Consider the following 13,627-nt stretch of genomic DNA (forward strand, 5'->3'; position numbering starts at 1 on the left):
TTCCAGACCTCAGTTGGTGTGTAGGGGGTTGTATCAAGTTCCTTCATTTAGACTGGCAATGTGATGCAGCACTATTGTGTAGTCCTATCACACCCGTGCCTAGGTTCCTTTCATCTTTGGGGATATGTAATTCCACCAGAAGAAAAGAGGAATCAACTTGGTTTTTTGGCACAGCATGTTGGAAGATGATAACTCTTAATGCAGGAGAAAAAAGCTAGGAAATGGACTCTCCTTATGATTGTGAAGAGACCCTGTGAGTCTACAGTGGGCAAAAAAAATATCAGAAGGCATCAAATTGCTCTTTTGCAGACTAGGGAATACCGTGAAAAGGCTTGCAAGGAGCTGCTCTTAATACAATAGCTTAGAAAATGAGCCACCAGATTCATTCATTTATTTAATATATTTATTTAATTTATTTATTCTGTCAAAACATGTATAAGATAGCACGTATTGGTATAAAACATAAACAAAAGCGAAGTAGGTACAGGTAAATTTGGACAATAGGACAGTAAGACAGGAACGATAGGCCTTATGTTAATGACTACTTCACCTTCAACTGCAGCAATACATGAGAATATAATAGATTCAAACTAAATGTAAACTGCTCCAAACTTGACTGCAGAAAATATGACTTTAGCAATAGAGTGATCAATTTCTGGAATGCACTACCTGACTCTGTGGTTTCTTCCCCAAACCCCAAAAACTATAACCTTAGATTGTCTACAGTTGACCTCTCCCTGTTTCTAGGAGGTCTGTAAGCACACCACTGTGTCCACCATTCCTGTCCTACTGTCATATTGTCCTCTTTTATCGTTACTTTTTACTTATGTTTATACAAACTGCTACTATCTTATACATTGACAAATAAAATAAAATAAACAATGGTGCACTTATGCATGCCCCTTACAGACCTCTTAGGAATGGAGTGAGGGTGACTGTGGACAGTCTAAGGTTAAAGTTTTTTTGGGTTGGAATTCCTCCTGATATTTTATTTATTTATTTGTTTGCTTTTTGGTTTTGTCAAGTTTGTATTGGTGGTATACAAAGATATAACAATGTTTATACACATGATACTAGTAAGAGAGAAACATTAGGACAGGGGACGGAAGGCACGCTTACTGACCTCTTAGGAATCAGGAGAGGTCAACAGTGGATAGTCTAAGGGTAAAGTTTGGGGGGTTAGGTGATGATACTAGAGTCAGGTAGTGAGTTCCATGCATTAACTACTCTGTTGCGGAAGTCGTATTTCCTGCAGTCAAATTTAGAGTGGTTTACTTTAAGTTTTTATCTGTTGTATGCTCATGTGTTGTTGTGGTTGAAGCCTAAAGTAGTCGTTGACAATAATAATAATAATAATTATTATTATTATTATTTATTAGATTTATATTTATTTATTTTATTTATTAAATTTGTATGCCACCCCTCTCCATAGACTCGTATGCATGTGTAGGAAGGACGTAGCAGATAATTTTATGGGCTATGTACAGTGATACCTCATCTTACAAACGCCTCATCATACAAACATTTCGAGATACAAACCCGGGGTTTAAGATTTTTTTGCCTCTTCTTACAAACTATTTTCACCTTACAAACCCACCACCGCCGCCGCTGGGATGCCCCGCCTCTGGACTCCTGTTGCCAGTGAAGCACCCATTTTTGTGCTGCTGGGATTCCCCTGAGGCTCCCCTCCATGGGAAACCCCACCTCCGGACATCCGTTGCCAGAGAAGCGCTTGTTTTTGCAATGCTGGGATTTCCCTGCAGCATCGCAAAAACACAGAAGTCCGGAGGTGGGGTTTCCTTTGGAGGGGAACCTCCGGAGAATCCCAGCAGCGCAAAAATGGCCGCCTCGGCTGGCAAACGGGGTGAATTTTGGGCTTGCACGCATTAATCGCTTTTCCATTGATTCCTATGGGAAACATTGTTTTGTCTTACAAACTTTTCACCTTAAGAACCTCATCCCGGAACCAATTAAGTTTGTACCGGTAAGACAAGGTATCACTGTACTTAGGCCGTGCTTAAGGTGACACAGTTCTAAGCTTTGTTAGTGTGGAAGGTTAGAAACTGAGGAAGTGGCAGCATCTCCAAATCAAGAATTGCATGGCTGAAGGACGATTGGCCTTGTAGTCCAACGACATCTACAGGTCAGCCTCACCTCTCTTCAGCATTAATACCTTCCCAACGAGCACCTATTCGCAGCTGTGGATTAGTGCCTGCAGGTTTCTTTTACCATTGCACTGATTGTCAGTCTCTCTCTCTCGTTAAGGAATCTCAATACTTGGTTCCCATCCTTTGACCTTTCTTGAGGGTGTGATGTGAGCGGGCCTCTTTTTGCGGGGTCCAGCTGGAAGACTGTCTTTCTAGACTTTCAATCATGGGCCTAGAAAGTTTAGAACGAAGACGCCTTAAACAAGATCTAAGTATTGCCCACAAGATCATATGCTGCAACGTCCTGCCTGTCGGCGACTACTTCAGCTTCAACCACAACAACACAAGAGCACACAACAGATTTAAACTTAATATTAACCGTTCCAAATTTGACTGTAAAAAATATGACTTCAGTAACCGAGTTGTTGAAGTGTGGAACTCATTACCGGACTCCATAGTGTCATCCCCAAACCCCCAACACTTTACCCTTAGATTATCTACGGTTGACCTATCCAGATTCCTAAGAGGTCAGTAAGGGGCGAGTACAAGTGCACTAGAGTGCCTTCCGTCCCCTGTCCTATTGCTCCCCTATATCTCCTATAGTACCTTTCTTCTATTCCTATATCTTCTTCTATTCTTTCATTGATATGTTCTATTCCTATATCTTCTTTTCTATTATTTCTTACATATATTTTACTATGAAGTATCTCCTCTATAACCTTCATCATGTATTTTACTATGTGTATATAGATATATACCCACTAATACCCTCATTGTGTATTGGACTTTTATATCCTTTCTTTATATATAATAACTCATGTCTATCCTCTTCAATATGTATTGTGCATTGGACAAAATAAATAAATAAATAAAAATAAATAAATAAAACCCTCATTGTGTATTGGACAAAATAAATAAATAAATAAACTGTGCGGCTGCAGCGAAGGGGTTAAAACACAGAGAGTTTTTGCGCCTAGAGAGGACATAGGAAACTGAAGCTAAATACCAATTTCCTGCGCATCCCGCGCCGCCTCCCCCCTTCCTGATCTCCGGATACCTTTTACACCAGGGCTGCGGAGGTGCTTTCGTGGGGAGGGTGCTCAAGAGGCGCCAGGTGGGCAAGGACGCTGCAAGGGGGAGAGGGGGTGAGGAGGGAGGGGAACCCGCCTCTGGGAGTGGAATTGGAGGGGGGGGGGAGAGAAACCTGAAGGCGGTCTTTTTTTTTTTTTTTTTACAGTGGGTCCTCTTCCCTTCTGAGTCCTCGCCTTCGCTTGCAAAGTTTGCCACTGCGCCTCCGCTCGACTCTGACCCCCTGGAAAATCTTCCAAGTCTCCTTCCTTCCCTTCCCTTCCGTTCAACCGAACGTCTTGGTGCAGCGCGGCTCCCACCGGGTGGTTTTCTGGTGTTGCCGATCCCCCATCACGCTCCCGGGCTGCTGACTGGGGGAGGATCGGGGTCCCCAAAGTAAGTCTGGAAGAATTGTATGTGTGGCCGGATAGATTGTGAGGGTTTTTATTAGTAGTATAAGGGGTTTTCTGTTGTTTATATTGTTATATTATTTTTTTTATATTTATATATATATTTATATATATATATTTATATATTTATTTATATTTATATATTTTTATTTGACTTTTTGTAACGCTGTATGATATTTTTATTGTTGTAAACCGCCGAGTCCCACGCGGTTGGGGGGCATAAAAGTCAATTGAATTGAATTGAATTGAAGAGGTGAAAGACGTGGGGAGATCTGAGTTCAGAGGGAAGATGGTTGAAGGGCTCCTTCCGAGGTTATGAACCCTGCTAGGATGGGGTCCTGTAGCATCTAAAAAGATGTTGGGACCTGAGAGCACCTGAATTTGCCTCTCCTTCCTTCCTTCCTTCCTTCCTTCCTTCCTTCCTTCCTTCCTTCCTTCCTTCCTTCCTTCCTTCCTCCCTCCCTCCCTCCCTCCCTCCCTCCCTCCCCACTCACTCACTCACTTAAAAAGTTTATTTATTGATTTTTACATATTTTTTAAAAAACAGAGATAATTCATGTTTGTCATTTATAGATCATAGTCCATTCTATTGTATTCCTCATTAACACATCTATATACAATGTATATTATTCCAGGAGATAGGATAGGTATGGTAAGCAAAATAAATGAGTAGTAGATAATTGCACTTACAAAATATCACTGGATAGACATAACAAGTAGGTACAGGAATGGATACATGAAAAGCTATTACTGTTTATCCATTCATTCAGTCATTCTTACATTTCGTATGCCGCCCAACTCCCTAGGGACTCTAGGTGGCTCACAACCCCCCAAAAACCACCATACAGTATAATATTAGGACATCTTTAAAAAAGCAATTAAAAACAGTTTAAAAACCACAGTAAGGAAAAAACCTATATGCCATTTAAGGCCGGATCCCGATGGTACACCATCCAATCAACTGCCCATCATATTTAAGCCCAAAATTTCTGTTGCTAAGTCACAAATTTGTTAAGTGAGTTTTGCCCCATTTTACAATTTTTCTTGCCCTAGTTGTTGAGTGAATCACTGCAGTTGTTAAGCTTAGTAATATGATTTGTATGCCGCCCCGAGTCTTCGGAGAGGGGCGGCATACAAATCCAAATAATAAATAAATAAATAAATAAATAAATGGTTGTTAAGTGAATCTGGCTTCCCCATTAACCTTGCTTGTCAGAAGGTTGCAGAAGGGGGTCATATAACTGCAGGATACTGCAGCTATCATATATATGAGTCACTCAGGGACCGCCTTCTGCTGCACGAATCCCAGCGACCAGTTAAGTCCCACAGAGTGGATCTTCTCCGGGTCCCGTCAACTAAACAATGCCGCTTGGCGGGACCCAGGGGAAGAGCCTTCTCTGTGGCGGCCCCGGCCCTCTGGAACCAACTCCCCCCCAGAGATTAGAATTGCCCACACCCTCCTTGCCTTTTGTAAGCTACTTAAAACCCACCTCTGCTGCCAGGCATGGGGGAATTAAGATTCCCTTTCCCCCTAGGCGTTTACAATTTTATGCATGGTATGCTTGTATGTATGTTTGGTTTTTTATATTAAGGGTTTTTTTAATCGTTTTTAGTATGGGATTATTATTGTACGCTGTTTTATGATTGCTGTTAGCCGCCCCAAGTCTTTGGAGAGGGGCGACATATAAATCCAATAAATAAATAAATAAATAAATAAAATAAAATAGCTGAATTTTGATCATGGGGATGTCGGAAGTGTGAAAAATGATTTTATCCTACAAAATCTCTGGGACTGGTGGTCAATCCAGATTGGATCACTCAACATTATCTTGGGACACACGTATATTGTATATATGCCTTCATTCGCGATATAATTATGTTAATATATTTAATTAATGTGCTTGATATAATTAATCAAATTAAACCAAGATTAAAGCAGTTCCCCAAGGATTATTTATTTTGACTGCCTACTGGATTTTCATAAAGCTTCTAGAAAATCATTTGGATCCAGTTCATCAAAAAGCACTGGGGAGAAAAAGACCTTTATAGATCTTTAGCTTCCCTTTCGTGCATACATAATTATGATAATTTCTATTCCTGCCAGGAATAAAGATGGAGGTATGGGACTCGCCCAGATCCCAAGCGGGAAAGAGAGCACCAGTGAGGGGAAGCATTCAAACTGCGGCAACACAGGAATATCTGAAGGGTTTCACTACCTCTCAGATTAAGAAGGAACCAGAAGAGGGGATGGACCAGTTGTGTGAAATCCAGAAAAAAGAAACTCCGAGGGCTCCATATTTGGATGGAAGAAACTCTCCATCTTCTCAGTCCTCACCAGAGAATAACACTAGGCCGCCTTTTAGCAGAAAGGCCGATCTCCATCAACGGTCCTTCAGTGGAAAAACTGCATCCGAAACCTTTCCAGGTCCGGGCTGCATGGAAGTTCCCGGATTTTACAAAGGCCTGGATTCCCCAGGGGAAGTGAAGGAAGAATTGGTGGAGGAAGGCAAGCTCAGCGTGATGGTACAAGGCCAACGCTTCCGGCAGTTTTGCTACGATGAATCTGAAGGGCCTCAGAAAGTGTTTGGTCAACTCTGGGACCGCTGCTGCCAGTGGCTGAAGCCGGAGCGTCACTCTAAGGAGCAAATCCTGGAGCTGGTGATCTTGGAGCAGTTCCTCGGGATCCTGCCACCGGAAATGCAGAACTGGGTTCGGGAACAGTGTCCGGAGACAGGGAGCCAGGCGGTGGTTTTGGCTGAAAACTTTCTTTGGAGCCAAGCACAAGGAGAAGAGCAGAGGGTAAGCATGGATTCCTTGATAATGTTTCCAAATGTAAAATAATGCACTTGGGGAAAAGGAATCCTCAATCTGAGTATTGCATTGGCAGTTCTGTGTTAGCAAAAACTTCAGAAGAGAAGGATTTAGGGGTAGTGATTTCTGACAGTCTCAAAACGGGTGAACAGTGCAGTCAGGCGGTAGGGAAAGCAAATAGGATGCTTGGTTGCATAGCTAGAGGTATAACAAGCAGCAAGAGGGAGATTGTGATCCCCTTATATAGAGCGCTGGTGAGACCACATTTGGAATTACTGTGTTCAGTTCTGGAGACCTCACCTACAAAAAGATATTGACAAAATTGAACGGGTCCAAAGACGGGCTACAAGAATGGTGGAAGGTCTGAAGCATAAAACATATCAGGAAAGACTTAATGAACTCAATCTGTATAGTCTGGAGGACAGAAGGAAAAGAGGGGACATGATCGAAACATTTAAATATGTTAAAGGGTTAAATAAGGTCCAGGAGGGAAGTGGTTTTAATAGGAAAGTGAACACAAGAACAAGGGGACACAATCTGAAGTTAGTTGGGGGAAAGATCAAAAGCAACGTGAGAAAATATTATTTTACTGAAAGAGTAGTAGATCCTTGGAACAAACTTCCAGCAGACGTGGTAGATAAATCCACAGTCACTGAATTTAAACATGCCTGGGATAAACATATATCCATCCTAAGATAAAATACAGAAAATAGTATAAGGGCAGACTAGATGGACCATGAGGTCTTTTTCTGCTGTCAGACTTCTATGTTTCTATGATACACTGGCTACCTTAGCGCAGTGATGGTGAACCTTTTTTTCCTCAGGTGCCGAAAGAGTATGCACGCTTTCATACATGTGTGAGCGCCCACATCCATAATTCAATGCCTGGTGAGGGTGAAAACAGCTTCCTCTGCCCCACAGGGGCCCTCTGGAGGCCGAAAATGGCCTGCTTCCAAACTTCTGGTGGGCCCAGTAAGGTTGTATTTCATCCTCCCCAGGCTCCAAAGGCTTTCCTGGAGCCGGGGGGTGGAGGGTAAAAACGCCCTCTCCCATCCCACCGGAGACTCTCTGGAAGTCAAAAACGCCCACCCAGAGCCTCTGTGTGAGCCAAAAATCAGCTGGCTGGCACCAACACGCACGTTGGAGTTGAGCTAGGGCAACGGCTCATGTGCCAGCAGATATAGCTCCACCTGCCACCTGTGGCACCCCTGCCATAGGTTTGCCATCACTGCCTTAGCGTATGGTCAAAATTGACTCCCAAAATAAGTGAGACGTTTGTTAAGTGAATTTTGCCCCATTTTGTGACTTTACTGGTTGATAATCATTGTGGCTGTTAATTTAGTAACATGTTTGTTAAGTGAATCTGTCTTTCCTTTTGACTGATCACATGGCCCCAGGACATGGCAACTTTCATTAATAATAATAATAATAATAATAATAATAATAATTTATTAGATTTGTATGCCGCCCCTCTCCAAGGACTCGGAGCGGCTCACAGCAACAATAAATACAATAGAATACAAATCCAATATAAACTATATAGAAAAACCCATTATTATTAAAAGCTAGCAATTCTAAAACAATCACACCAATCTCATATGTTAAGTCAGAAAAGGTGAGGTGATAAGTTAATCCCCCCATGCCTGGCGGTATAGATGGGTCTTCAACATCTTACGGAAGGCAAGGAGGGTGGGGGCAATTCGAATCTCAGGGGGGAGTTGATTCCAGAGGGTCGGGGCCGCCACAGGGAAGGCTCTTCCCCTGGGACCCGCCAGACGGCATTCTTTAGTTGACGGGACCCGGAAAAGGTCGACTCTGTGGGACCTAATCGGCCGCTGGGATTCGTGCGGCAGAAGACGGTCCTGAAGGTGAGTCAGTTACCAAGGTTTCTGAATTGGATCATGTGATTGTTGGAATGGCGCATCGGTCATAAGTCTAAAAAAAATTGTCATCAGTCACTTTTTTCAATGCTGTTGTAACTTCGAATGGTCGCTAAATGAACTGTTGCAAGTCAAGACCATAGCTTGCCAAGGGAGCATTTTTAATAACAATAAAGGAGGAATCTGATGATACGTTTCCATGTCACTCTTTTTATTAAAAAGACATCAGCTTTTGTGAACAGCAGCTCATGACCGGATGCTCATCACGGCTAAATTTTTATTTATTTCTTATTTATTAATTGGATTTTTATGCCACCCCTCCCCGAGGACTAATTAGGATTGAGAGAAAGATTTGGTGACGTAGATGTGGGAAAAAATGGAGCCATGAGCCTCTTATTAAACAGCAATTGTAATTTGTTATAAACCCAACGTGTATTTTGAAGCACAGAAAATTAGAAAACTGATGACAGAAGAAGACATAGTGATCCATCGGGTCTTTCCCTGGAGATTTTTTTAAATTTTTTATTTTTTTTAATAATTTTTATTAATTTAAAATATATATACATCTACACATTTACAAAACGTAACAAAGAAAAAAAAAAGAAAAAGATACAATAAAGAACAAAACAAAACGCATACAAACAAAAGTAATAATAATTATAATAATAATAGTTGTTTAATTAATTAAATACAGTAAACAATATTAACTGTGACAATAAACAAAAAACATATATCATTTGTATTCTCTTGTGAGGAGGAAAAAATAAACAGTCTTTTCTTATATCAAATTATTTTCTGGTGGAAAGATGCAATTGGTATATACTGTTATTTCCTTTGGTTATCAATGTCTTTTTTGTTGTTGTTATTTTCTTAGCCGCTTTCGTACACTCCTACTTGATTAGATTTTTTTAAATTATTATTTTTGTCGGATGACAGACGTGTTTATCCCAAGCACGTTTAAACTCATTTACCCACTATTTCATCTGGCAATTGGTTCCAACCTTCCACTACTTTTTTCTGGGAAGTACAGTGGTACCTCTACTTACAAACTTAATTCGTTCCGTGACCAGGTTCTTAAGTAGAAAAGTTTCTATTATTAATTAATTAATTATTAGATTTGTATGTCGCCCCTCTCCGTAGACTTGGAGCGGCTCCGAGTTTGTAAGAAGAAGCACTTTTTCACATAGGAATCAATGTAAAAGCAAATAATGCTTGTGATTGGGCAAACCACAGGGAGGGTGGAGGCCCTGTTTCCTCCCATGAGATTCCTAGAGAGGCCTCACGGAGGCTTCTCCCTGCCTTTTCCGGCCCTATTTCCTCCCAGAAGATTTTTTTTATTTTTTTATTTTTATTTTTTGGATTTGTATGCCGCCCCTCTCCGTAGACTCGGGGCGGCTAACAACAGTAATAAAAAACAGCATGTAAATCCAATACTAAAACAACTAAAAAAACCCTTATTGTAAAACCAAACATACATACATACAAACAAACACACCATGCATAAATTGTAAAGGCTTAGGGGGAAAGAATATTTCAGTTCCCCCATGCCTGATGGCAGAGGTGGGTTTTAAGGAGCTTACGAAAGGCGAGGAGGGTGGGGGCAATTCTAATCTCCGGGGGGAGTTGGTTCCAGAGGGCTGGGGCCGCCACACAGAAGGCTCTTCCCCTGGGCCCGGCCAAACGACATTGTTTTATTGATGGGACCCGGAGAAAGCCCACTCTGTGGGACCTAACTGGTCGCTGGGATTTCTGCAGCAGATTCCTAGAGAGGCCCCACGGAAGCTTCTCCCCGCCTTTTTTGGCTCTGTTTCCTCCCATGAGATTCCTAGAGAGGCCCCACGGAGGCTTCTCCCCACCTTTTTTGGCTCTGTTTCCTCCCATGAGATTCCTAGAGAGGCCCCACGGAGGCTTCTCCCCACCTTTTCCGGCCCTTTTTCCTGCCAGGAGATTCCTAGAGTGGCCCTACGGAGGCTTCTCCCTGCCTTTTCCGATTACAGTTTCAGAGGCTCGGGTTTGTAAGTGGAAAATGGTTCTTGAGAAGAGGCAAAAAATCTTGAACACCCCATTCTTATCTAGAAAAGTTCGTAAGAAGAGGCGTTCATAGGTAGAGGTACCACTGTAATACTTTCTAACATTACTTTTGAATTTCCCTTCTGTCGTCTTGAGATTATGCCACTGTGCTCTGGATTTTTGGTTAGAATTGAAAATAGCTGTCTTCTAGAATCTTATTCCCACCCTTAATATGTTTCAGGGTTTCAGTCATGTCCTCCTTTTGTCTTCCGTCATTCAGACAATAGCAATAGCATTTAGACTTGTATATACAGGGCTTTATTAAAACCCTTTATTACCAGTTCACGCACACGCTTGTGAGCGCATATGACACTTCTAAGCATGTGCAGAAGGTCCCGGGAGGGTTGGTGGAGCCTCCCACCGCCGGCTACTGGTTCTTAGAACTGGGCCAAACCCACCACAGGTGCAGTTGGCAGGATTAGCCTATGGGAGCAATTTCCAAACTTTTTCAATCCGCCATCCTCTTGGTGCTACGAACTCATCCTCACCTCCCTCCACCCCACAAGTGGGTGTGGCTTGATGGTCAGGTGACTGGGTAGTTATGGCCAACTTGTAAAATGTGATGAAACTCACTTAACAACACTGTACCTGAGCAACCAAAATGTTAGGCTCAATTGTGGACATAAGTCTTTCTTTCTTTCTTTCTTTCTTTCTTTCTTTCTTTCTTTCTTTCTTTCTTTCTTTCTTTCTTTCTTTCTTTCTTTCTCTCTCTCTCTCTCTCTCTCTCTCCTTCCTTCCTTCTTTCTTTTATTTCCCTTCTTTCCTTCCTCCCTCCCTCCCTCCCTTCCTTCCTAGTTCAAATAGGGCTGAAATGAATCTCCAATCGATCCTGCTTTGTGTACCAGCTGTAGGGTGATATTGAGAAGATATGTCCCAATCGTCTCCTTAGACATCTTCATGTTTCTCACACACAGGAAGATCTGGGGGACTTGCCTGATGAGCCTTCCAATTCCGAAGTGGATCCATTGGATATCGTGAAAGTTGAGGTCCCCACAGATGAAGACAGTGAGTAGACCATGATGCTTTGAAATACCTGGGGATGAAATCTGGTAAACATAGGTAGAAAATGGTGGATCAATCTGTAACTACATCCTTATCATGGACTTTTGGGAATGGGATGGGATGGGATGGGATGGGATGGGGTGGGGTGGAGTGGAGTGGAATGGAATGGAATAGAATAGAGAATGAAATAAAGTATATCATATACACTGCTCAAAAAAAAAAAAAGGAACACTCAAAGAACACATCCTAAATCTGAATGTATGAAATATTGTCATTGATTACTTTGTTTTGTATAAAGTTGAATGTGCACAACAGCTTGTGAAATTTATTGTCAGTGTTGCTTCCTAAGTGGACAGTTTGATTTCACATAAGTTTGATTTACTTGGAGTTATATTGTGTTATTTAAGTCTTTTTCTGTCGTCAGTCTTCTATGTCTCTATGTTTCTAAGAATACAAAAAAATGATTAAACACAAGCTAACTTCCTCTTCTTTCCCCTGGTTATGGGTTATGGGCTAGTTATCATGGAATTGCTTAACAAATCTGTCTGCCTTCACACCCCAGCTCTTAACCCAGGTAGCCTCATAATATGGGTATCCCTTCCACTGCACCAGGTATTATAATCAGCCTCTATGCAATCTAGAATGGAATACAGTGATCCCTCGATTTTCGCGATCTCGTTCTTCGCGAAACGCTATATCGCGATTTTTCCACCCGATGACGTCACTCTCTTCCTTCCTTTCTCATCTTTCTTTCTCTCTCTCTTTCTCTATCTTGCTTCTTCCTCTCTCACACTCTCTTCCTCCCTCTCTCATCTCTTTCTTTCCTTCTCTCTCTTTCTGTATCTCTCCCCCTCTTGCTGGCGGGCGGCGGGTGGGCGGCGGGCGGGCGAGCGGGGGCATCAGCGAGGAAGACCCTGGGAAGGTTCCTTCGGCCGCCCAGCAGCTGATCTGCTCGGCAGCGCAGCGAGGAGCCGAATCGGGGTTTCCCCTTTGCGTGGGCGGCGGGGAAACCCCGATCTTCGTCTGCTCGCTGCTGCTGCGCTGCCGAGCAGATCAGCTGCTGGGTGGCCGCAGCAGCAGCGAGCAGACGAAGATCGGGGTTTCCCCGTCACCCACGCAAAGGAGAAACCCCGATTCGGCTCCTCGCTGCGCTGCCGAGCAGATCAGCTGCTGGGCGGCCGCAGCAGCAGCAAGCAGACGAAGATCGGGGTTTCCCCGCCACCCACGCAAAGGGGAAACCCCGATTCGGCTCCTCGCTGCGCTGCCGAGCAGATCAGCTGCTGGGCGGCCGCAGCAGCAGCGAGCAGACGAAGATCGGGGTTTCCCCGCCGCCCACGCAAAGGGGAAACCCCGATTCGGCTCCTCGCTGCGCTGCCGAGCAGATCAGCTGCTGGGCATCCGAAGGAACCTTCCCTGGGTCTTCCCCGCCGCCCACGCAAACTCCACCATCTGCGCATGCGCGGCCATGAAAAAAAGGGCGCGCATGCGCAGATGATGTTTTTACTTCCGCACCACTATATCGCGAAAAATCGATTATCGCGAGGGGTCTTGGAACGGAACCCTCGCGATAATCGAGGGATCACTGTATCACCTCATAATACCACCACAATGGCTTTGGGGCTGCCTGATATCTCAGAGCCTGCTGCCAGCTTTAACAGGCCACTGTGAAAGACTGGATGCACTTTCCCTAACAACTGAGGCAGTTTAAGCTGCACGGCAACAGAGTTGGTCGTTTTCACTGTGGGGAACAGTCAGTGAAGGGCTGAATTTTTTTACTACCACACTATGGGTTTGGCTTATTTTCTGGGTGTGGCTTGCTGGTCATGTGACCAGGTGGGAGTGGCTTGCCGATCATGTGACTGGAAGTGGCTTAAAGGCTGGCTTAAAGGAGGCCAGCTTGACGTCACTCATGTCAAGGGTTTGGGTTAATAATAATAATAATAATAATTTATTAGATTTGTATGCCGCCCCTCTTCGAAGTCTCGGGGCGGCTCACAACAATAGTAAAACAATATTAGGTTAGGGTTTGGGTGCCTATCCTCTCCTTGCCTCAAAGAGATACAATTTATCTATCTATCTATTTAGTATTACTGAACATCCAAAATATACCATTTAATTCTATGTATATATGTCATATGTGTGCATATATATTACACATAGGCACACAAAAATATACATTATCTACTATGTAAACTGTATGTGTATGTACAGCTCACACAAACATACACAGCTCATTCAA

General features: G+C 43.2%; 1 protein-coding gene across 2 annotated transcripts in view; it reads left to right on the plus strand.

The window, feature by feature from the left end:
• Nucleotides 1-3,182: 3,182 nt before the first annotated feature.
• Nucleotides 3,183-13,627, plus strand: part of LOC139163010 (zinc finger protein 263-like) — a 73,474-nt gene continuing 63,029 nt past the window's right edge. The window contains exons 1-4 of one of the 2 annotated variants that reach the window (XM_070743900.1): nt 3,183-3,261; nt 3,385-3,611; nt 5,730-6,424; nt 11,301-11,391. In XM_070743900.1, coding sequence (XP_070600001.1) covers nt 5,738-6,424; nt 11,301-11,391 — 778 coding nt within the window. In that variant the 5' untranslated portion in view covers nt 3,183-3,261; nt 3,385-3,611; nt 5,730-5,737. The remainder of the gene's footprint in view (nt 3,262-3,384; nt 3,612-5,729; nt 6,425-11,300; nt 11,392-13,627) is intronic. The other variant, XM_070743901.1, reaches the window with a different exon arrangement.

The sequence above is a fragment of the Erythrolamprus reginae genome, chromosome 2 (assembly GCF_031021105.1).
Source record: "Erythrolamprus reginae isolate rEryReg1 chromosome 2, rEryReg1.hap1, whole genome shotgun sequence".
In the NCBI taxonomy this organism is placed as follows: Eukaryota; Metazoa; Chordata; class Lepidosauria; order Squamata; family Dipsadidae; genus Erythrolamprus; species Erythrolamprus reginae.